Source organism: Eublepharis macularius, chromosome 12 (assembly GCF_028583425.1).
Source record: "Eublepharis macularius isolate TG4126 chromosome 12, MPM_Emac_v1.0, whole genome shotgun sequence".
NCBI lineage: Eukaryota > Metazoa > Chordata > Lepidosauria > Squamata > Eublepharidae > Eublepharis > Eublepharis macularius.
In genome coordinates this window covers 57,466,201-57,490,682 of record NC_072801.1, presented here as the reverse complement: position 1 = coordinate 57,490,682, position 24,482 = coordinate 57,466,201, and the positions used below count along the sequence as shown (strand labels likewise).

Here is a 24,482-nt window from a genome sequence, read left to right as displayed (position 1 = left end):
TCATAATATTTCTTTCTCTTTAAAAAAAGTCAGGTCCTCATCCCTGATTGAAATGAGCAGTACAAAGGGTGTTTTTTAAAAGCCTCCCCCAACATACTGTTTTCTTCAATGTGAAATAGTCCTGGGGAGCTGCTATGTCCCCTTTTTGTCGGAGCTCACTCTCTCAACGGTAGCTGCTATGCTACATTAAAAGAACACAAGACTCTTTGTCCATAGCCCAGACTCTAACCCGACTCCATTAAATGGCAAAACTGTAGTGACAGACCCATTAGCAATAGTCAGTAAAACCACACCAAGACTAACAAATGTATTGTAGCTTCAGGGCCAGAGTTGATTTTGTAAGATGCGTGAAATATTGATTTCAGTTGGACATAAGAGGAGTTATTACACAGCAATATCAGAAGGTACAGCAATCCCCCGAGGTACTGATTGCAACATGGAGCATGGATGAACATCAGTGATCCAGTCAAATGAACAAAAGATCACATCTGAGGATACCCACTGTTAGAAGAGGAAGATGAATGTTGTCCCTTTCCTCAGGTTTTAGAGGGGGACAAACCAGAAAGTTAGAAAGATAGAAAGGTCAGGCCATCTGTTTACTCTTTACTGCCCTGAACTATCCTTTGATGTGTAGATAGCTAATCTCAGGACTTCCTCCTAATGAAATCCTTGTCCTGCATTCCATGCTCATCCTTAGACTAGATAGGTAGACAGAAAGCTATTTTTCCTCTTCCCCTTCATAATAAAGGACTCTTATTTCTTTTAAAAATCTAAACTAACTGTAAGTTTGTTATTTTCTCTTTCACACACAAACTACCAGCCAGCAACTCCAAACACCCATCATGTTCCTCCTGTGATTGTTATACTCTGCACAGTTTTATATACCTTTTAATATGGAGGAAGATTAATTTGAAAAGCAAGATGAATACGTACACTTGTCAAGAGGGGCAATTACTTTCTGTGGCAAGCTGGCCACTCTTAGTATCTACTGAGACTGCCTTCTTTAAATTTGTGACTATGGAAGGAACCAGACAGCAAATGAATAGCTCTATTCTGCTCTCCAAGAAGGTCTGGTCCCCAATCCAGTTTTGAAATAGTTTATAGCTTTTCCTGGAAAAAGGATAAATGGTCTGGCGAACAAGGACAAAAATATAGAAGATGATTCATTGTTTGCTATTCGTGTATTTCAAAGACACATCTCCATCACCACCCCAAAAATCCCCCCTCCCGATTTCCATTCAGAGCATGAAAGGGAGTCTCCCATGCCAAGGTACACCTTTGTTTACCTGAAGATAACAACCCCTTCAGGTTCTCATTGCTCACATTTACATTATTTTAACATATTACCCTGCCTTTATGTGACATTTAAGGTAAGATTCTTGGGAGGTCTCCCATCCACGTACTGACCAGACCCATTTTTACTTTGGCTGCAATCCACAGAGGGATGTGAAACTGTGCCTCATACAATCACAGCAGCAGCAGGAGGGGGGAGTGGCAACAGAACTGCTTCCACCCATCCCTGTTCTTGCACACTCACTTGCCACTTCTCCCCCTCAACATCTGCTTCCTTCCCTTCTCCTGCTTTACCTTCAGAAAAGCACAGATGTGTATGGTTATTTCTCCAGGACCACCCCCTGCATTGCCTGAAAGCCCCCTTTCCCCTTTACTTTCTCCATTGAACCGTGCTGTAATGCTACCGGGCAATCGAACAATGAAATGCAAAAAAGTCCTGGGCAGAGGTATGTGGCAGTAAAATCGCCCTCCCCCCGATTTTAAAGTGGAGCTCAGTTGGTTGCCAGTTTCCAGTTGATGTCTGGAGATCTCCTGGAATAATCACCGATCTCCAGGCGACAGAAATCAGTTCCCTAGGAGAAAATGGCTGCTTTGGAGGGTGGACTCAATGGCATTATAACCTGTTGAGGCCCCTCCCCTCCCTGAACCCCACCCACTTCAAGCTCCATCCCCCCAAATCCCCAGGATTTTCTCAACCTAGGGCTGGCAACCCTTCCCTCTCCACAGACACAGAGGGTGTGTTCAAGCAGAAATCCCCTGACAGCCCCTCTGGAGATTCCCATTTGAGTTTGAGGCTTATTTTAAATCCAGTGTAAAGGGGAAAGCCCTTGGAAAGTCACAGTATTCAGAATGAGCATACTGTCACATATGGATGCTCCCCTTTAACATGGGGAGGTTCTTGCTATCCATGCAGGAAAAAAAATCTCCACAAAATGCCTATTTCTTCAGGTCATTTTCATCTTGCCCTTCCCTCCAAGGAGCTCTGGGCAGCATGTGCTTTCCTCTTCCCCACTGTATCCTCACAACAACCCATCGAGGTAGATTGACTGCTTCAAGGACACTCAGACAGTGTTGGACAATGAATACAGCTGACAAAAAGAAAATTGATTCATTAGAAATGTGGTGCTGGAGGAGAGTTTTGCGGTTAGCATGGATGCCCCAAAAGACAAATAAGAGGATTGTAGATTAAATCAAGCATGAATTCTCTCTAGAAGCTAAAATGATAAAACTGAAACCATCGTAATTTGGTCACATCATGAGAAGACAAGACTCTCTGGGAAAGTCAATAATGCCAGGAAAAGTGGAAGGCAGTAGGAAAAGAGGAAGAGCAAAATCGAGATGGCTTGCCTTAATAAAAGGAGCCATGTCCTCTAGTTTGCAAGATCTGAGTAAGTCTGTTAATAGGACTTTTTGACGGTCTTTCAATCATAGGGTTGCCATAAGTTGGAAGCAACTTGACAGAACATAACACACACACACCCCTTTTAATACAAATGTCTTTTGTAAACACTCCTTTTTGATTCCTACACCCCTCACACACACACACTTGCAAAATCCATGTGCAAAAATTCTTTCCAATCTATTAAAGGCCTCATACCTGTTTCTGAGCGGGCAACACCTGAGGGAAAAATCAAAAGAGAAGACATGTCAGGTGAGAGGAAAACCAGAGACATCCCCCTCTCCCCCTGCCCCCCCTTTTTCTAAAATTGTATACACTAGCAAAGGGGAAAGACTCTAGTCTGCAAACTGCCCCCAATTTGCAGAAAAACTTAACATCTTGTATAGTTGGTTATAGATATGTTTCTAGCCCTTTTCAAATTCATTTAATTCCCTTTAGTAATTGTGGTGCGTCTTAGCTCTGGAACCCACTCTGAACACAAAGCATAGCCTTGCAATGTAAGTTAAGTGGTCAGGTACTCTCTTTTCATTTCTATCATTCATCTCTTTTCAAGGTGTCTCCTGGCATACTGACAACTGGTCCAGCTACTCAAACATTTGAGATTGGGGGGCGGGGCAGGGGGAAGGATCCCAGCAGAAAGATGGGACACCCTGGAAGACCCCATGCCTTTTGTTTTAGAAATTAAGTCCCAGACTATATGGCTTTCTACTTGGTAGCAGGAACACTGTGATAAGTTACCTGCTATAAAGTCACCTGTGTCCTAGGTACCAACCATCTTCCTTTAAGTACTAGCACCCACTATCCTCTCAGAGCCACACAACAGACAAGAGGCCCATTTATTTCCATATGACAACTCAGGGATCTCTGTTTCATCCTGGATTTAAGACCTCATTTTTCACACACACCCTCCAATCTTTGCAAAGGAACAGCAGAACTAAGAGGATGAATCTCACACTTTTTGATGACCCCCCCCCCCCGCCCACAGCACCAATCACCTTGTAGCACAGCCAGGTGAAACAGCCATACAGCCAGAAAGGGGGGCACCACAGGCATGCTTTCAGCGTCTCTAATCCTTCTAAGCTGTTTTCTTCTCACTAGATCTTCTCCAATCACAACCAAGAAATAGATGTTTGATGTCTGAGTCTTTTATTATCTGTATTATAAAAATTTCATTGCAAGGGTAGGGCTGGTGGAGTTTCCTCCTTCCTGAGCATGGACATGCAGCCTGTACTCCTCAATCCCTGAATTCTCTCTATCCCAGCAGAAACCTGGATCCTATCTTTTTCACACAATCTGGGTCCTTCTCTCCTGATTTCTAGCACTGCCAGTTTTTCCCCATGGGGGTGGGGGGGGGTAGCTTTCCTGTTCCCATAAAATCACAGGCAGAAAAAAAGGGAGGGACTAGGAAAAATAAAACTATAAAAACATAGGAACCCTGCTAGCAAAAAGGTAGCAGGGTTCCTATGTTTTTATTATTTGCCTTGCAAATTATTATTTACACTCTGTTCCCAAAATTTTGATCCCCTCCTTTGTGTCTAGGGATTCTTGGGATCTAGTTCACCTTCCAGTTCTCTAGGTTTCTGGTATTGCATTATATATTTGTAACCCAGGCAGTGGGAATAAGGGCAAATTCAAGGCTTAGGGCCTCCTTTCTTAAAGCCACCCATCTCATTCACACCCCTTGGCTTAAGCAACTAACTGTTTATTACAACAGGAAAACTACAACTTTGCACACAGCATAAGATAATCCCCACCACAACTCCTTTCTTCTCCATGAACCAAAGGCCAAGTAGTCAGTGTTCCAGAAGTGCTGTTTCCCTGTTGAAGCTGGTCGAGCCACAATCCCTCCTAAGCAGGCCTCCAGGGGGAAGGAAAGTTCTATCATTGTACTATAGCTATTTAGCTGGTTCGGGGAGACTTTCAATGCACAGGCATCAAAGATTCTAGCTTTCAAATGAGTTCTACACACAGTTCATATCAATGCAGACATGGTTCAAACTGAGTAAATATTTTATTTATTAGCCAAATCCATTCAATATTTGCAGTAAAAACAATGGATTCCTCCATCCCCATTTGGGGAAAGGTTAATTAGTGAGACAAAGGCAGGAAAAGGGGCAATAAAATATATCCCGTGCATCTCAAAGGGAAGAGGGGCAGAAAAGAGTATATATCTACAATTCCCATAAGTCTGTTCTTAAACAGACGCAATTCCCTATTGATGCCTGTTGCCAATACAGAGGCATTTCTATTCTCAGCTGTAACAGCACAGGGCCTCTCTCCTCACCACCCCAGAGATCAGCTCCTGCTCAAAGATAGGTAGTCTGGGGGCTACCTCTTCCAGAACATGGGATGTCCCCCCCCCAAAAAAAAGTGGGGGGAAGAGCCTGCACCAGACAAAAACTTCTTCGGCTGAGGCCTTCCAGTATCCCAGTCCTCGGAGACACCAACATAACTAGGTCCCTTGCTCTACTCCCTCCCAATTCTCTCCTTTTTCTTTCAGTCACTGTTACGCACATTCCTCCCAATATACAAAGTAAGCAGTTTCTTTACTCCACCCTAAAGCATATATCCTCAAAGCTCTTCATTTCTCCCCTCAGCCAAAATTTGGCAGTTCCAGCAAACTATATAATATATATATATGTCTAAATTGCATAAACCTACCTCCAAACTCTAGTAACAAATGTAACCATGATCAAACAGGTACATAACTTGAAAAACCAGGGCTGTTTCCTCACAGTCTAAAAGTAGCAACAAGATACTCACAAAAGGCTGCCCACAAAAGGCTGCCGGCTTCCTTGTGCGATTTTTGACACCATACGTTTACAAAATGGAGGCAGGCAATGATGATGGTGCTTTCGTGGCAGGCTTCCATGAGTATCGTGAGTATCGTAGGAAACGGCCCAGGTTTATCATAAATCAATATTCTTACAGGGCGTATTTCTCTGCTGGATCTCCTGATAGTGGGTGATGCTGTTACCACCTCATTGACTGGGCTTTGAGTCAGTGTAGAGCATGGATTTTCATCGCGTCTCACTGCTGAATGTAGGGCTGATCTGCACATATGCATCTTCTGCTTCAACATTTATAGTGATTGAAGGATGTTTTTTTACCAGCACTTAAATTTTCAGTTGCTGTTGAATTCTGCTGTACTGGCTGCTTGTGGTATAAAGATCCAGAGGAGTTAGCCGTGTTAGTCTGTAGTAGCAAATTCAAAAAGAGTCCAGTAGCACCTTTAAGACTAACCAACTTTATTGTAGCATAAGCTTTTGAGAATCACAGTTCTCTTTGTCAGATGCATCTGATGAAGAGAACTGTGATTCTCGAAAGCTTATGCTACAATAAAGTTGGTTAGTCTGAAAGGTTCTACTGGACTCTTTTTGATTGTGGTATAAAGGGCTCAGCTCCAGCATTTAGCAGCTGAGGTTCTTGATTTTCTGGTGCCTTTTCACTAGGCACATGCAAGTCCATAGAAGCTGACAAATCTCCTTGAATATCAGTCTTACAAAGAATTACAAAGAAAAAGGAATTATAAAGGAACTGCTGTTATAGACTTACTGGGAATCCGAATTGGACATACTTGTCTTATTGTAATATTGTAATACTATAATATGAAATTTTCACAATTGAGCACTAGCACTTTAATATAATTAATTTTGCCTAACACCTGGTAGTGTGTGTGGTCTCCCTGGGGAGTTCCTTAGTGCTGCGGTGTTCTCATTGAAGACCTTCCCTTTTTTGTGGTGGAGAGTATTCTCCTGTTTCAGGCATGCCAGCCAACGAGGGGCAAAATCCCGGGGATTTGCCCTCTCGCCCGGCAATCGCCCAGCGATCTGTGGGAGGCACCCAGGGACCCTGCATTGTGCGTGCACTCCCTGTGGGCATGGCAATGTCAGTTCCGGAAGTGACATCGTTGCATGGGTTTGTGGGAGTGTTCCCATGCTTTGTTTGGGGCTGAGTCAGTTGCAGTTTGGATTATAGAGATGTAGGAATAGAGAGAAAGTAGTGAGACTTACAAAAGAGTGAACAAAATATGGAGTTTAGATAAGCTGTTTGCTATTTTACAATCCATGTACCCTTTACCCCAATTTTGTAGTAAATTCTTTTTTTTAGAAGCTAAACACATGACACAAGTGTCTGTGCTGCTTATTTCTGCTGTGTATTATTTTTCACTCTGCTACAATTTGTCAACAACTAGCCATTTGAACAGAGCTGCGTGTTGGGGTAGGAGTCCCATCAGATCCTCTCATTTTGTGATTGTGAATGATGCAGGCAGATTAATTAGTTACTTATTTATTTTGCAAAACGCTAAGCAGGCTTTGCATTAAAGACAATGGCAGAATCGTGCTATATGCTTTTCTGTCTGCTTTAAATAACAATCTGGGGCCACATGTTGGAATAGTCCCCTATGAAGAGAGACTTCCTTGCGCATAGAAAGCTAGTTTGTCAAGAAGTCAAAATACTTCTTTTGGACGTGATAGATTTTTATAGATACAACTGGCTGGAATGATATACAACTCTTGTATCTCAGTTTGAAATTGGAACACCACAGTCAAATGAATATCATCAGACTTCGGCTCAAAGACCGTGGATTGTTCCAGGCCAACATGTTTCCCCTCCCTGAAAATCCTAGAACCACACACAGTCTTACACTTCCAGCTCCCATGTGTATGTCACCATAGGTGGTGGTGGAGGAGATGCTTTATTTAGCCTCTCCTCTTCTTCCATATCTCTATGATAGTGTCATATGGATAACATTATTGCCTCTCACCATGTTTGGGTCCATCTGCTGACCATCTTACTGCACTGGAGTGTGTTAACTGCAGTGTTAACCTAGCTTTTCTTATCTCCACAGGATAGATTTTTAAAGGTCACATCTGTTCCCCTTTTTAAAAAACTTATGACACTCCAGGGAAACTTGTTGTGAAAATGAGAAGAGGGTGAAAAGATCAAATCCTTCTTCCTTGAGGCATTGCAGTCAGTGTACTTTTTAGGCAGATTGAGCCCAGGCTTAAAATGTGTGTTTTTCTACACTGCCCTCTGCTGGAGATATATGCAGAGAAGTTAGCCGTGTTAGTCTGTGGTAGCAAAATCAAAAAGAGTCCAGTAGCACCTTTAAGACTAACCAATTTTATTTTAGCATAAGCTTTCGAGAATCAAGTTCTCTTCGTCAGATGCCTGATACAGAGATGCCTGATACAGTCTCTGTATCAGGCATCTGACGAAGAGAACTTGATTCTCGAAAGCTTATGCTAAAATAAAATTGGTTAGTCTTAAAGGTGCTACTTGACTCTTTTTGATTTTGGAGATATATGGTCTCCCTTTTTTGTGCTTCTGCAATATGTCTCTCTCTCTCTCTCTCTCTCTCTCTGTATCCACACTGCTGGGCTTCTTTCTGGCATCACTAGTATTGTTGGAAAAAATATGCTGGATTAAATGGGCTACTAGTCTGAATGCGCACAATGTCTCTTTTAGTTGCAGATTTGCAAAAGAATGTAAGTTGTTTGTGATGTACTTTTTCTGTTGGATGTGGAATAGGGCTTTTTAAAAAAATTGGCCCTTGCTCATGACGATCACTGTAGTATAGGAATGCTAGTTATGCCTCCTGATTGCTCCCTGGCCTCTACCAACAGAAGCATATTGCTGTGAAATATATAACTTATAGGGAATAATAAAGCATAATGTTCCTTATATTTTTATTGAGACATACAAGGATGGTACAATGCATTGTGAATACATCCTAAATAACTCTGTGGCAAGTTCCAAAAGAAGAAGTTTCCTCAAAGGCACTGGGGAAAAAATATTGTTTCTGTTGGGAATCTGACGAGAAGTCTATCTGCTTTTCCTTTTTGACCAGACTTTTACCTTTCTGGGTATTCCTTCCAACACAGTCATTCGAGGGGCAATAAAAAAGACTGCACTGACTGCTGAGTCATACAAAGAATAAAAGCACTAAAACAGTGGTAAGTGTTATAAAGCATTGTACTGAGGAAGTAAAATTAGTGTATATAAAGAATAGTGCAGTTTCCTTAGATCTGACGTATCACAAATAATGGATCAATCCAAGATTCCTGAGGAGGTTGCCCTTATGTCCACAATGCATGATTTATCACAGGTCTGAGGCACAGAGCCCTAACCGGGATATCCCAGGCTAGCCTGACTTCATCAGATCCCAGAAGCTAAGCAGGGTTGGCCCTAGTTCATGTTTGGATTGGAGACCCACCAAGAAGTCCAGGATCACTAGGCGGAGGCAGGCAATGGCAAACCAGGGTCGAATCCACATTCACCCATTACCCGCATGTTTATCGGATATCTTCCGTTTGCCTCCAATCCGCGATTTTTTCCTCTTCGTTCACATTCCTGCTTCCAATCCGTCTTTCTCGCGCGTCCCTCCGGTCACACGGCCGCTCGAAAACCGCTTTTTTGGGCGGGACCTTTTTTCCCCGCCCATTTTTTTTTTAGCACACTTTTCCGTTATTTCGATCTTGCCTTATAAAGAAACATCATTGAAGATAATGATGCCTCTCTTTCCCCCACTGACAGCACTGATGGCTCTCTCCCATTTCTTTTTTGGAAATTTGGAAGCATGTGGGAAGCTTTCGTGGGCATTTCCTATGGAGGACAGTTCAGTGCCTGAATTTTACTGAAGTTTCACTTCCTTGGAGTGTCATTATTTCGATATTTTGTAATTTCGATATTACAGTAATATAAAACAAAAAAAATAAAAAACAGTTAAAAAGGAAGTTTCGCGAGTCCGTTCTGAGGATGGATTCACCCCAAAATGATTTTTCAAACTACCAGTTTTGATTCAGAAACAGCATAATCAATAAATCCAATGCTATGAAGTCAAAAACAGTCTTTTGCAGACTACGGAGCACTTGCAAGTTGAATCAGCCAATAGGAACTCTCGGAACGGCCGGAGAGACAGGAAGGGGGGTGGTTTTTAAAAAAACCGCGTAAATTGCACATTGGCCCGTTCACGGCCACCGTGAAACTCCCGTTGAAAACCTGTGACCACATATTCAGGAGAAATGTGAATGAAATGCGTCTGTTTAATGAGGTAATGTGACCGGCACTCGGGATTGCGTGGGGAATGCGGGGAACATGCGACTTAGAATGAGTAATGTGGATTTGCCCCATCTCTGTTAGTCTCTTTCCTTGAAAACCCCAGCTGAGTTTGCTAAGTTGCAACTTGATGGTACCTCTCTCTCATATACACACAGGCACACACAGTGAGGCCCTGACTTTATCTCTTCTTACTACATCACTGAAAATGGTCAGGAATTTAAGAAAATAAATTATAGACATGACTTTTGGTGGCATGCAAAGGGCAACTCATATGTTATACAGGACATCTATGATTAGATTTCTCACCATATTTTTTAACCCAAAAAAGTAGCGGACAAGGGGGTGACTTGGATCATGGTTGTGATGCTGGATGTTAATCCCCCCCCCCCTTGGTCAAGCTCTCCTTCAGTGCTGTGACACCAATCCAAATCACCTCCCCACAGCTGTTTTTTGAAGTTAAAAATCAGAAGACCTGATCATGGATCTTTTATGTAACTTTTAGTTTGATCCCAATACTTTCCTTCATATTCCAATTCCCAGCTACAGTTCCCTGGTTTTTAAAATCTTAGGGGAAGATGAATTCTAAGCATGCTCCTCAAATGACAATTCACAAGATTCTTTGGGGTAAATGGTTTTTAAAGCAATCAGAATGGGTAGCATGCCCAAAGCAGTCAGACAGACATGGGCGTGAATCTCCCATTGCACGTGGTGATTTTGGACTTAGGTAAACCCCACATAGTGCAAAAGGAGATTCCATTGGATGAATTGTCAGCCTGAAGGCAGAGAAATGAGTATCTCACAGAAGAAATACGAGACATCCCAGGAGGGGCAGTAGAGTGAAGGTCTTTTGTAGTCCGCTGTTCTTCCCAGCATTCCCATCTTTATCGTTTTCCCCAGCATTCGTATCACCACAGTTCTGGGGCTCCACAAAGGATATGCTGGGTATATGTTCAGAGATCCAGCTGGCATAGTAAGGCACGGAGGCGTAAACACCAGGGCGGTTGGCTTCAGCACAGCCTTCCCCCCAGCTTACAACCCCAGCCAAGATCCAACCTATATCACATTCACAAACCAAGGGACCTCCAGAGTCACCCTGTGGAGAAAGAAGGAAGATGTAGAACTTGTCCATGGAAAAGAGACTGAAATCAGATTTGGGATATCTGTTGGAATTGGGTTCCTACAAGTGGGAACCCACAAGGACTTGTGGGGGGCTTCTCATGTTCCCCCTCTCCCATCATGTCCTCTTTTGCTTCCTTGCCCCCCGGCCTCTCCCCTTTTCCCCAAACCACCTCTGTTGGCCCCCCTGTCTCCACCCTTTGGATCATAGGAGAGCCTCAAGGTTTTGCAGGTACTCTTGGCAAGACCCAGGCTGAGAAAAACTGGCCTGAAGGCAGGGTTCCTGTGGAGAAACGCCATTCTGTTTGTGGAGTTAACTTTCTATGGGCTGCAGAGGGGAGGGGCCAGTTCTGGAGTGGAATGTGCTTGGAGGGAGAGCGAGTCAGTGGGAGTTGGAAGTTGACGGTGGCTGAGGAGTTGAGGGCATCTAATTAGGGCATGAAGGAGATAGAGTAGGGGTTTCTGTTTATGCTTTATTATTCCTTCCGTTCACTGTATATATGCCTGTTTATAGTTTGAAGTTAAATAAATGATTTTTGGAATTTATGAAGGAAGAAAGCTCTTCTGTTCCACATAGTTCCTCAACCGCTTGGGCCCACTAGCAGAGGAGGGAGGTTAGGAGGCTGTCCCGCCTAACCAGGACCCCATACAGGGACAGTGGTGGCAGCAAATACCCGGAGACAGGAAAGGGAGACAGCCCCTTCAGGTGCCTGGCCAGAGGCAAAAAGGGAGGGGTAGGCAGAGCGGGGTCTACCAGTGGGAGGAAAGACCCCGTTATGCCACAGTTCGCATGATCAGTTTCAGTATAACAAACTTTTAATATAGTTCACATGAACACCTCACCTCACAAGAGTGAGGTTGCTGAACAGGGACTTCTTGAGAGGGGTACTCCTCCTCTGGCTTGGGGATAAAAAGAGAGGCTGCGTGCCATTTTCAGAATGCTACTGACTTAGGGTTGCCAATATGGCCTGCTCCTTTAGGTTTAGTCCAGATTTGTGGGATGCCACCTATTGCCTGCTTGAGCTATTTTCTGGCTGTACTCTCCCTGCCTTTTTTTAAAAAAGTAATCTTCTAGTTGCTATTGATCCATATGAGGTGAAGCACAAGCTTTCTGCTAAGTCTTTTAGAGCTGCCTCTGATAATTTCCCCAACCAGGGTTGCTAACTCTAGGTAGGGAAGTTACTGGAGATTGAGAAGGGGATTGGAGCCTGGAGATGGTGGGGTAAAATTCCATAGATTCCACCCTCCAAAGCAGCCATTTTCTCCAGGGGAAATTATCTGTGCAGTCTGGAGATCTCCAGACCCCATCTGGAGGTTGGCAAACCTATCCCCAGTTCCTGGATGCAGTTGTGAGGAGTAGACACAAAGTAGCTAGGAGACAACACAACCAATAACAGGACCAAATTAGCAAGCCATTTGCATGAGATATAAATTAGGCATACTAGATTCTGGATAATTAGCATAATGCAGCCTCACTTAGTTCCTCCCAGGTTGGCCTCTAAAGACTGGCAGACGAAAAATAAAGGGGCTCATTAGCATCCAATGTCAGTGCTCCATCACTTCTGGGGGGCAGCACCCAACACTCTATGGTTTAACTAAGATTGCCCCTGCCTCCAAGCTCTCCCAGCAGATTGCCAGCGTCGAATGGCAACCCTATCCCACCCCAGGCAAGGGCCCCTGCAAGTAATGGAGTGTCCTACCTGGCAGGCATCCCGTCCACCTTCTTCATAACCAGCACAAATCATATCTTCTTTAACTGGATCGGGCTTCAGGTCAGGCTCTGGATTAATACTGAAGAGAAAATTGCAAGTATCTCTATCTATGATTGGCACCTCCAGTTCCTGAAGTATTTGTGGATAGCCCAAGTCAACTGCAGGGAAAAGATGTGGAAGACCATTGTGTTCATAGACTGAAGAGACTTGTGTTTATTTTTGAAGGAGAGTGACCTTCTACTTCCTGAGATCCCATTCCTCACAGACAGCCAGGAGTCAGTGTTTTCTGTATTCCACAATTGTCTCAGTTTGTTGTTTGGTGTAGGACACAATGGGTTGGATGCAGCCAGCTCCCCCCCCCCTCAATCTCTTCTAATTCCCCTTCTTGATATAGCTCCCAACCCATACGGATTTTGGCCATGTAGGTCCCATGATCCCCAGAGTAGCCTTTTTGAAGGATCAGGTGGGAGTAGAGTTGCCAGGTCCCCTTAACATCGGGGTCAGGAGGCTGGGGACCCGGTGCTTACATTTCTTGCTTCCCCAGCATGCTTTATTCGCATGTGCGGGCCCATGCCTGCATGATAACATCACTTCTGGTGATGTCAATCAGGTGGCGGGTGGTGGCAGGGGAGTGATGGGAGGTGGAGGGTGAAAGTGGGTATCCCCTGCCCCCACAAGTAGAATGAGATCCCTAGGTGGGACCCCTCTTTCCTTTTTCACCAGCAGAAAAATTTGTTGGATTGAACCCAGCAACCTGTGTATTAATTATTGAATCTTCTCTCCTTCATTTCTCTTACTTTATTGTTATGTATCGTGACAAATTTCACAATAGGGACTTGTCTCTTTTCTCCTGAGCTCCTGAGCATAGCGGCAAAGAGACTGATCTACAAACCACTGAGTTCCTGGTTTAAGTCTCATCATTCAGGCCATGAACTGACCAGGTGGTTTGTTGCAAGCCTTAGCTCCTCCTACCTGCAAGATGATACTGGCCTACCTTACAGGGTTCTTGTAAGGATTACAGCAACATCAAACATGCAAAGTGCCTGGAACAACTGAAAGCTCTGTACAAATGCTAAGTATTATGCATGTCCATGGGTGATGAAAGAACATCACTGTCTGAATGAACACCATAAAGATGCCTCCCCCCACCATCTCCTTACCTCCTGTCTGAATCTGTCCCCATCCAGTAACCCAGCACTTTGTTCCATTGGGGAACTGAGCAGAAGGATCAGGCAAGCAGATGGGAAGGATGTTGTTGGTGAAAGTTACAGGTGATGACAATTCCACTAAGGCAATGTCCCCACTGGAGCCTTCATCGCCATTGAAGTTAGAGTTTGGGATAATCTGGTTCATTGTGAATATCTTTCGTTGTTCCCAGGGAGTATTTTGAAGCTGATAGGCACCCACCTCCACTTCATAGTCGGTTCTGATCCTGGAAGTATGAAAACAAAGGCAGAAACATAAAAGATGCAAGATACTTGCAAAATTAGATTTGGAGTTTATGTGACCTCAGATCCTGTCTTGCTGAGCTTACTACCCACCTCCCCCCCGGAAGCGATGTCATCACATAGGTGTGGAGGCATGCACGCAAAGAGCATTATGGGGGCATCACAAAGGTAAGTGCTGTGTCCACCCCTCCCACTGGGTGAGTAAGGGGACCTGGCAACCCTACATTTGCCTAATGACACTAGGCAGTGCACGTAGTTAGTGATGCTGCTATCACAATTGTCAGGAGCACCACTGTTCTGTACTGTACCACCTGCATGTTCTACTCCAACCACACTGAGTAGTATGTTTAGCTGGGAGCATGGGTAGTGGAACATTTGTTAGCAGGTGGGGGAAAGGCAGGTAGTAGGCAAGGTGTGTGGATTGGGAGTTGATGGCAGTGGGCCCCACCAAAAGCCATGGGTGTAGTTACCATAATGTGTTAAGGAGTGTCAATTTTAAGACCTTCCCTAAGGACCCATGATCTTGTAGTCAGTTCAGCTAGTTGAGATTGCATACAGTCCACTGGAGTTGCTTTGTACATAAAAATGTTTGAAAAACTCCTCATTTCACTTGTCTCTCATTTGGAACCCTGAAGATTACAGTGGGCTCTGGACAATGCCTCGCCTTATGTTGATGCCAGCCCTGTTCTGGAGATGCAGCATGAAATCTTCTAAAACAAACAAACAAGGCTGGCTGCTCCAAGAAATAGGATTTCCACCTTCCCCCAAAGTAGGATTCCTCCTAGAGTTGCCAGATCCTCTTACCCTCCCTGTGGAAGGGAGGGACCGGGCACTCATCTTGTTCTTTGACTTCAGCAAGCATAAAGCACAATCATGCTTGGGGGGGAGGGGCATGCCATAACATCACTCCCTGGAGCGGTGCTGCGCTGTGCTGCCCTGGAAGTGTGCCCTGGAGGCCTGGGAGGCCTGCTCCCCTGCCTTCCTCCCGCCCACTGGCCAGATATTTCCTTCAGATATTTCTAATCAACAGCCTTCCACTTTTGATGCCCTCTTCTTGTACAACAGAGTTGCCTCTACAGGGATCTTTTTGCTCCATCCCAACTTTCAAACTGGAGCAGTGTCTTTCAAAGCCTAGCCATGATGTTGTCCTAATCATCTAGTTTCCAGAGTTTCTCCTCCTTTGTCCAAACTTTACAAGCCTGCTTTGCTAGGATCTTCCCTGCAAGATGGCAGTGCAGGTGGCCTTGCCCACCATGGCAAGGTGCCACCCACAGTGGCATCATTTACTGCCATTGTGGCTGCCATTTTCCCTGCTGCACGATTAGCTTTAAAAAATGGTGTATTGCCACAACATTACACTATAGTGATATTGCAGAAATCTTAAAAAAAAAAACTGGCAAAAAGCTTTCCAGTGGTGCTGAGGATAGTTGGGGAATGGCAACTGCAAGGGAATGACCACGGAAAGTGTAGCATAAAATCCTGTGAGGATGATCTGTTGCTGCTGAGAATGCCTTCTGCATTCTCAACAGCAACAAATCCACAATAGAGATTCACTGGCATGTGGATGCAGCCAAAAGTTTGAGGCTTGCTTGGATGGAAAGAAGCATCTCTAGGACTGAGTTACTTTTTAACTAGTTGAGTTGCCCATACCCAACATGGGCTCCTTACAGCACTTAGCTATAGTTGCCAGCTCCAGGTTGGGAAATATCTGGAGATTTGGAGCAGATGAAGTCTGGGGAGGGCAGATTGCTGGGCAGGTTGTTAGGATGGGAGGGGAGCTCAGCGGGCTTATAGTGCTATGAAGTCCACTCTTCAAAGCAGCCATTTTATCCAGGACAAACAGTATCTGATCTCCAGAAGACAACTGTAATTTTGAGAGATCTCCAGGCCTCACATGGAGGTTAGGAGCCCTACACCCAGCAGCCTCAGGGAGTGGCTTTTAAAAAATAAAGAGCCCAAATGGCCTTGAAACATCGTTGACAGGAGGACTAAAGGTTCCTGCCTCCCCACTTGAGCCATTTCCCCATGTGGTGGAAATAGTGCTGGCCGGGGGTGGGTGGGGGGAGTTATGTCTCTGTTTTTGCTGCTCTTCATGAAGTATTCTGTGCATGTGGCACAGCAAACAATGGGGGAACCCTCCATGCTGTTTCTGTATTGGAAAACAGCTGGGGGGGGGCAGGAGTCTTTCCTCCTCAGTTGGTGGTGTTCTCCTGGGCTCCCCTTTATTTTTAAAAAGCCGTTTCCTGCAGCTGCTCTGTGGCTGCTGGGAATCTCTGTTGGGACTGGGGAACCCGGACCCAAGTTGTTAAAACCTGAGTGTGTAATTGACCCCAAGACTGCCCTGTGGACTGTTAAACCACAGGCTACCAGCCTGCCTTTGCCGCTCTTTCTGGTTGGCATTTGACCATGCCTGTCTTGTGACGAAGGTCAGATACTCACTTATCCACGCAATGAGCTGCTGTCACCACCCATTGCTCGGCTATGAGGGAGCCTCCACAAACATGCTTGCCATTGTGCAGGATGCTGACCTGCCAGGGCCACTCTCCATCATTGGCCGGTTGCCCCCCAACGATGCGTGTCAAAGACCCTTTCTGTCCACAGACTAGAAAGCAAGGAAGGGGCAGGTGGAGAGGATGAATCAGGGCAGAGGGCAATGATTATGAATGGAATCATTAAGAAGCCACAAGTAAGACTGTACAGAAGACAATTAGCATTTGGGAGATGAACAATATTTATTCCAGCAGAGGTTGTCATGATTCCAATCTCATCAAATGTATTGGAGGATACACCCACAAGGCTGAAGAATTTATATTCACAACAGAAATGAGTGGAAGATGTCACAAAGACAGGCTGGTTTTGGAATCCTACTATATAAAAGACTAAGCATATTCAAGATAACTCACTTGCTACTCTGGTGCGGCTTCAGAGGGCACTGCTGTGGAGGGAAGCCCAGATGAGGCAGCCAGACCTCCAGAGAGTGCACCATGGTGGGAAGCTTAGGCCAGGATCAGGCGTGGAGCAGGCGGCAATGCATGCCCCCTGCCTCTCCACAGCTGGGATCAGGAGTGGAGCAGGTGGCAATGCCCATCCCCTGCCTTCGCGCAGCAGGGAACAGGAACAGAGCAGATAGCAATGCGCCCCCTGCCTTCATCCAGCTGGGATCAGGAGTGGAGCAGGTGGCAATGCCTGCTCTCTGCCTTCACCCAGCTGGGATCAGGAGCAGAGAGGGGGCAATGCCCACCCCACCTTCACACAGCTGGGATGAGGAGCAAAGCAAGTGGTACTGCCTGCCCACCCGCATTCACCCAGGCAGGATCAGGATCGGAGAAGGTGGCAATGCCTGCCTGCCCTTTACCCAGCTGGGATCAGGAGTGTAGCAGGTGGCAATGCCTGGCCCCTCTTCACCCAGCTGGGATCAAGTGTGGAGCAGGGGGCAATACCCGCCCTCCGCCTTCACCCAGCTGGGAGCATGAGTGAAGTAGGTGGCAATGTCCATTCCCTCTTCACCCAGCTTGGATCAGGAGCAAAGCTGGTGGCAATGTCTGCCCCCTTCTCCTGGCTGGGATCAGGTGCAGAACAGGTTGCAATGCCTGCCCCTTCACCTGGCCGGGATCAGGTGCAGAGTAAGTGACCATGCCCAGTCTCCCGCCTTCATTCGGCTGTTATCAGTGATGGAGGAGGAGGAGGGAATGCCCTCCTGCCCGTTCTAGAGCCCGTTGTATTTTTCCCCACAATGGGCTTTGTTGCTAGTGTATACATAGAAGGAGTTATTACACAGCAAGATCAGAAAGTTCAGCAATTCATTGAGGTTTTGATTGCTACACAGAGCATGGATTGACATGATACATCCAGTCAAATGAGCAAAATGTCCCATCTGAGTAGACCCATTCAGAGGATGATTAATTTGTAAAGCAAGATGAATATGTACACTTGTCAAGGGGGGCAATTACTTTCTGTGGCAAGCCAGTCACTCCTATTATTTACTAAGACTACCTTTCTTAAATTTGCTTCTATGGCAGGAACCAGACACAAATGAGTAGCTCTATACTGCTGCACTCCCAGAAGGTCTGGTCCCTAAACCAGTTCTGATATAGCTCTTCTTGGAAAAAGGATAAATGGACTGGCAAACAAGGACAAAAATATAGAAGATGATTCATTGTTTGCTATTCGTGTATTTCAAAGACACTTCTCCATCACCACCCCCCAAAAACCCCCTCCTGATTTCCATTCAGAGCTTGAAAGGAAGTCTCCCATGCCAAGGTACACCTTTGTTTACCTGAAGATAACAACCCCTTCAGGTTCCACACTATATTCTCACTGCTCACAGACTTACATTATTTTAATACATTACCTTGCCTTTATATGGCATTTAAGGTAAGATTCCCGGGAGGTCTCCCATCCAGGTACTGACCAGACCCATTTTTACTTTGGCTGTGTCCACAGAGGGATGTGAGACTGTGCCTTGTACAATCCCAGCCGCAGCAAGAGGAGGGATAGGCACCAGAGAGAACAGCCTCTACCCATCCCTGTTCTTGTACACTCATTGCTGCTGCCGCCCTTTCTTTCCTTTTCCTTGGAGGTAGCTCAAGATGTGTAGACATGTTCGTTTGTCTGTAACAGTAGAAAAGAGCAAGGGTCCAGTAGCACCTATAAGACTCAAGAAGTGAGCTGTGACTCAGGAAAGCTCATGCCCTACCACAAATTCTGTTAGTCTTATAGGCACTACTGGACTCTTGCCCTCCCCCTTTCCTGTTTCACCGTCACAAAAGCACCAATATGAATGGTAATTTCTCCCCTGCGCAGCCTGGGAACTACTCTTCCCCTCCATTTTCTCTATTGAACCATTGCTACATTGCAATTGGAACAAGGAAAGGCAAAAAAGCCCTTTAATGAATTAAAGAGGGATGGGCAGTGGTGCGTGGTAGCAAAATCTGCCCCCCATAATTTTGAAAGTAGAGCTTAATTCCTCCCCCTTCCCTAGGGTTGCCAGTGTCCAGATGGTGGCTGGAGATCTCCTGGAATTACAACTGTGCCTCGTACAATCCCAGCAGCAGCAAGAGGAGGGAGTGGCACCAGAGAGAATGGCCTCCACCCATCCCATTTCTTGCACACTCATTGTCACTGCACCCCCCCCCCAGTCCCTCCTTCCTTCCCTTTTCCTGTTTCACCTTCACAAAAGCACAGATATGAATGGTTATTTCTCCAGGACCACCCCCTGCACAGCCTGGAAACTGCTCTTCCCCTTCATTTTTTTCTATTGAACCATTTTTCTATTGAACCCCTTTAAAGAACTAAAGGGGGATGGGCAGTGGTGTGTGGCAACAAAATCCGCCCCCCTCCATTTTGAAAGTAGAGCTGAATACTTCCCCCTTCCCTAGGGGTGCTAGCGTCAAGATGGTGGCTGGAGATCTCCTGGAATTACAACTGATCTCCAGGTGGAAGAGGTCGGTTCTCTGGAAAAAAATGGGTGCTTTGGATAGTGAGCTCTACAGCACTCAATCCTGCTGAGGCCCCTCCCCTCTTTAAACCCCACCCTCTCCAGGCTTCAACCCCCCCAAAGCTCCAGGAATTTCTCAACCTGGAGCTGGCAATCCCCCCATTCCCACAGACACAGAGCAGGGCCATTTCCACACACATTGAATAATGCACTTTCAACATGTGCGGAAGCAGCCGAGGTGTTCAAGCAGAAATTACCGGACAGCTCTTCTGGAGATTCCCATTTGAGTTTGAGGCTTATTTTAAATCCACTGAAAAGGGGAAAGCCCTTGGAAAGTCATGTTCACAACCAGCATACTGTCATATGGATGCTCCCCTTTAACACAGGGAGGCTCTTGCTAAAATCCCCACAAGGTGGCTCTCTCTTTAGGCCATTTTCATCCAGCCCTTCTTTCCAAGAAGCTCAGGGCAGCGTGTGCTTTCCCCTTTCCTACTCACAACAATCCAGTGAGGTAGGGAGACTGCTCCAAGAACAGTCACATAGCTTCATGGTAAAGTGAGCAACTGAACCCAGGTTTCCAGGCATGTCCCCTACCCACACTGGTCCCCACCAGCAGGCCAAAACTTTGGAGAGATTGAATGGTTTCAATGACCCAGTTTGGGCGATTTCTATCATCCCCTCAGAACTGCAATCCAGAAAGAGAAACCATGATTAGTAGACATCTGGTTCCCCCCCCATTCCTACCTTTGTATCCACACAAAAAGCTCTTTGTAAACACCCCTGTTTGAGTTCTACCCCACCCCCAACACACACACTTGCAAAAGCCCCGTGCAAGAATTCTTTCCAATCTATTAAATGTCTCATACCTGCTTCTGAACGGGCGACACCTGAGGGAAAAACCAAAAGAGAAGAAATGTGAGGTGAGAGGAAAACCAGAGACTTCTCCCCCACTGCTTTTTCTAAAATTGGATACACTAGTAAAGGGGAAAGACTCTGGGCTGCGAACTACCCCCAATTTAAAGAAAAACCTAAAGACTTGGATAGTGGGTTATTGGTATGTTTCTAGCCCTTTTCAAATTCATACAGTGGTTTTAATTCCCTTGCCTTTAGTAGTAGTGGTGGGTCTTAGCTCTGGAATCCTCTTTGAATATCAGGCACAGCCCTCCAATGCAAGTTAAGTGGTCTGGTACTATATTTTCATTTCCATCATTCTTCTCTTTTCAGGGTGTCTCCTGGCATACTGACAACTGGTCCGGCTACTGAGACATTTGGGATTGAAGGGAAAGGATCCCAGCGGAAAGATGGACTTCCTAGAAGACCCCATGATTTTGCTTTTAGAAATTAAGTCCCAGACTGTAGGGCTTTCTCCCTGGTAGCAGGAACACTTTAATAAGTTGCCTGTGATACAGTCACCTGGAGTTACCAACCATTTTCTTTATCTGATAGCGCCCACTGCCCTCTCAGGGCTGTATAACAGACAAGAGGCCCGTTTGTTTGCATATGACAATCCAGGGATCTCTGTTTTATCCTGAATTTAAGACCTCCTTTTTCATCCTCCCTCCAATCTTTACAAAGGAGCCGAAGAACTAAGAGAAAGAGTCTCACACTTTTCAATGACCCCCCACAACACTAATCACCTTGTAGCACAGCCAGGTGAAGCAGCCATACAGCCAGGAAAGGGGGCACCACAGGCATGCTTTCAGCTTCTCTAATCCTTCTGAAGGGTCCTCTCAATAGCTCTCCAATCACATCCAGGAAACGGGTGTTTAACGTCTGTGTTTTTTGTTATCTGCGTTATAAAAATTTCATTGCAAGGGTAGGGCTGGTGGAGTTTCCTCCTTCCTGAGCATGCACATGCAGTTTGGACTCCCCGATCTCTGAATTCTCTCTATCCCAGCAGAACCCCGAATCCTGTATTTCTCTGGGTCCTTCTCTCCTGATTTCTAGCACGGAGGGGGAGGGGGAGGGGGTAGACTGGGAAAAACTTCACCTGTTGAAAATTTGTCTTGCAAGGTAGATAATAAAAACAGGAACCCTGCTAGCAAAAAGGGCAGCAACTACACCCTGTTCACAAAATCCTGATTGCCCTGCGTGTCCAGGGATTTTTGGGATCTAGTTCACCTTCAAATTCTCTAGGTTTCTGGTACAGCATTATATATTGATCTGAGACATTTGTGCCCTGCATTCTCCACCAAAATTCCTTAGAATAGCAACATGAAAATCATATCCCAAAGCAAGCTCTGTTTCTTGGATTGCTTGGGTGGGGGTTGCAAAGCAGCTGGAACAGAGCCAGTTAACCCTCTCCTGACCAAATCCACTCTCATCTGCTCTCTATCATCTTTTCTCCCTGGGTCCTTTGCCTCCTCCTTTTTAAACGAGTGAGATTTATACTCTTCCGAAGTTGCCTCTTCTGTTTCCTCAAGAGTAGGTAGCTTATTGGTGAGGGCACTGGATATGAACGCTCTATTTCACTCAGCCTGGTATCTGACTTTAACAATTAATTAATTAAAAACATTCGTATGCCACCTTTCTACCCAAATAGGGTCCCCGAGGCCACAAGCATTAAAACATGAAAGCATTTAAAACTACATTTTAAGATAAGTAATTTGAAATTTAAAACATTTAAAATAGTATAACAATATATTTTTAAAAAGCATACATGTACACAAACGTACCACTAAGAACACAGAGGGCCAATAACAGTTATTGCAAACCACCATGCTGTTACTTGCCTATATGAAACTGTGTGCGCCTCTCAGCATGTGCAAAATGCCTTTTTCTCACCAATGAATAGCCACTGGCAAGTGCTCTCTCACACACAATCTCTCTCTCTCTCTCTCTCTCTCTCTCTCACTCTCACACACTCACTCAGGGCGGGGGTGTTTGGAGGACAAGAAGAGTAATTTTAATAAATTCACTGGGAAAGAAGAGTGAGAGAGTATAAAACCAAGCCACAGTATTGGACCTCAGATCTGAAGAAGTATTTAGTCACACCATTCTTTCTTGGAATGGTGTGACTAAATACTCTGGGCATGTGTAGAGTGCTTATGCCCTTGCCATAAATAACTTCACACATCTACTCTCTTAGTATTAGCAAATTATTTCTAGGTTGGAGGGAGTGATTTATGGCAGGTGTAACTATCTCCCAGTTTCAATCCTAAAGACACATTTCCTAGGAGTAAGCCCCATGGAATATACTCTCCAGAGGATGTTTAGAGTATTTCCTCCAAGCACTGATTAACTATCTTTCCTGCCACTTTGCTTCCTAAGATAGTTTTGAATCTCTGCCCCCTCTCATGCCCTGTAACACTTCCTAAAAGAAGAACAGCTCCAGTATTCAGCAAAGCCTTTGCCCTGCTGCCTGCTCTGTCTTTTTAAACTACCCTTCCTGACTACCATTGCATCTGACATGTGTTCTTCATGTGTCATGTCTCGTGTGGAGAGACTCATATGATCATAAGCAAATCCTTGTACCACGGCATGCCTGTTAGTGATAACTGCTGCACATGTAAACTGAAGATGGGAAGCAATAATCTGGCACTACTATCTCAGTTACATTATATTTAGCACAGAGTTAACTTCTATGTTATTTTTTCCAGCCTGGTATATAGCCCATCTTTTCTAAGCCACAAAATGGTGATTGCATACTTTCACAAATACCGTGTGGAACAATACCTAGTGGGGTGTGGAAGTACAATACCATTATTCAATATGACATGATCACATTCCACCCCATGAAATCGCTGGATGCCACCATCACATCATCAGGTCCACCTACCCAAGAGTTTAAGGGTTTAGGAAAATGGGGACCCTTCCCTTCAGTGTACTCACCCTTCCATTACGATAACATTTCTGGCTATAAGGCTGAATTAATTCAGGTTTAGAATGCCAGTTTGTGGTGGAAAAAAATAAAGGTGTAACAATGAGAACACTTTCTTAGGAGTAAGGCACCACTGAATATAATGAAACTTACTTCTGAGTAGACCTGTTTGGGCTTGCTTCCAAATTCTGTTTCTCTGGACCACCTGCATTTTTCTATGTCAAGGATAATTTGAGTTAGGTTTCTAAGCGGGATTGCTTGTGCAAGATGGGAGGGGAGAAGGAGAAAATTGTGCATTCTAGTCCAGCATTAGGCCCCGTTTGTTTGTGTCAGTTTAAACACAATGTCTAAATGCAGCCTATGTGACTACTAAATGTTTTTTTAAAAATAGAAATAGTAATTTCTTAAGTGATAGTATACCTTGGCCTAACTACAGATACATCAGTATCTAAGTGTGCTCACCTACACTGATGCACCAAATCGTGAGGGAAATGCCACCCCCCTTTTGCCACTAAACACAGCGAAACAGAACAGTAGTATATTTCTAAACAACACAAGTTATCAATGGTAACTGGTCCATTCTGTTCCTAGGAGGAGCACCCCTCCCCCAGTTCTGGCTATGCTCCCTTTTGCTTTAACCACTCAACACCACTTCTTTCCTCAAGCAGAATAAGAACCTTTAGCTCATTCTTCAAATTCCTGTCTTGCCGGTGACGAGCCTCTCTCCCTTGACCTCTGTTCTGGTCCCTTCCTTGGATCTGGGGCAATTAAATGGATTAATATTCAATCCAAAGTTGGTGTTTAACCTTTAGACAACGAAGCCGCTGAACTTACAGTTTCAGTTGGAGAGAATCCAATTCCAGAGAAGGACACTGATTAAACAGTCTTTAGCCGTTACATTAAGAGGACATTCTTTGTTAGGACCTTCTTTTGGACCGGGGTGGCAATCCTTCCCAAACCTAAGAAGACGCCACCTGTTAACCACCATTTCCCCCCCCCCCCTACCTTTGACTCTGTGGGTGCCTCTGAAAAGATTCCAGAAGACGTGGTTCATTTCAGAGTGGAAATAAACACTGAAGAAAGCTCTTTCAATAAGATCATGTTACATATTAATCACTCAAAATAAATATACTCACTTCCTGGTTTGAACCAGACATGCTATCTTCTGTTTTTTGTTTTGACTGTCAAGCAT

At 45.0% G+C, this 24,482-nt stretch overlaps 1 protein-coding gene across 5 annotated transcripts; it reads right to left on the bottom strand.

Moving 5' to 3' along the window:
- Positions 1–8,386: 8,386 nt before the first annotated feature.
- LOC129340124 (serine protease 27-like) lies at positions 8,387–24,373 on the bottom strand. 5 transcript variants are annotated; one of them, XM_054994714.1, is made up of 8 exons: positions 24,125–24,184; positions 23,444–23,505; positions 21,108–21,259; positions 20,337–20,357; positions 16,473–16,635; positions 13,746–14,017; positions 12,574–12,743; positions 8,387–10,850 (listed from the first exon to the last, which is right to left on the bottom strand). In XM_054994714.1, exons 3-8 carry the CDS (start codon positions 21,163–21,165, stop codon positions 10,554–10,556), a joined length of 981 nt encoding a protein of 326 aa, XP_054850689.1. In that variant the 5' UTR covers positions 21,166–21,259; positions 23,444–23,505; positions 24,125–24,184; the 3' UTR covers positions 8,387–10,553. The 5 variants fall into 5 exon arrangements, with proteins under 5 accessions (XP_054850689.1, XP_054850690.1, XP_054850691.1 ...); XM_054994715.1 differs by lacking the exon at positions 24,125–24,184 and adding an exon at positions 23,968–24,003; XM_054994716.1 differs by lacking the exons at positions 23,444–23,505; positions 24,125–24,184 and adding an exon at positions 24,296–24,373.
- Positions 24,374–24,482: the final 109 nt, after the last annotated feature.

Excerpts from the sequence above, each read along its gene's own strand:
- LOC129340124 (XM_054994716.1), bottom strand. The coding sequence starts at position 21,165 with ATGCCTGTGGTGCCCCCTTTCCTGGCTGTATGGCTGCTTCACCTGGCT. Across the intron at positions 16,636-20,336 it reads TGTCGCCCGTTCAGAAGCAG|TCTGTGGACAGAAAGGGTCT; the intron begins GTATGAGACATT and ends CTTGCTTTCTAG. Across the intron at positions 14,018-16,472 it reads GCAGCTCATTGCGTGGATAA|GATCAGAACCGACTATGAAG; the intron begins GTGAGTATCTGA and ends TCATACTTCCAG.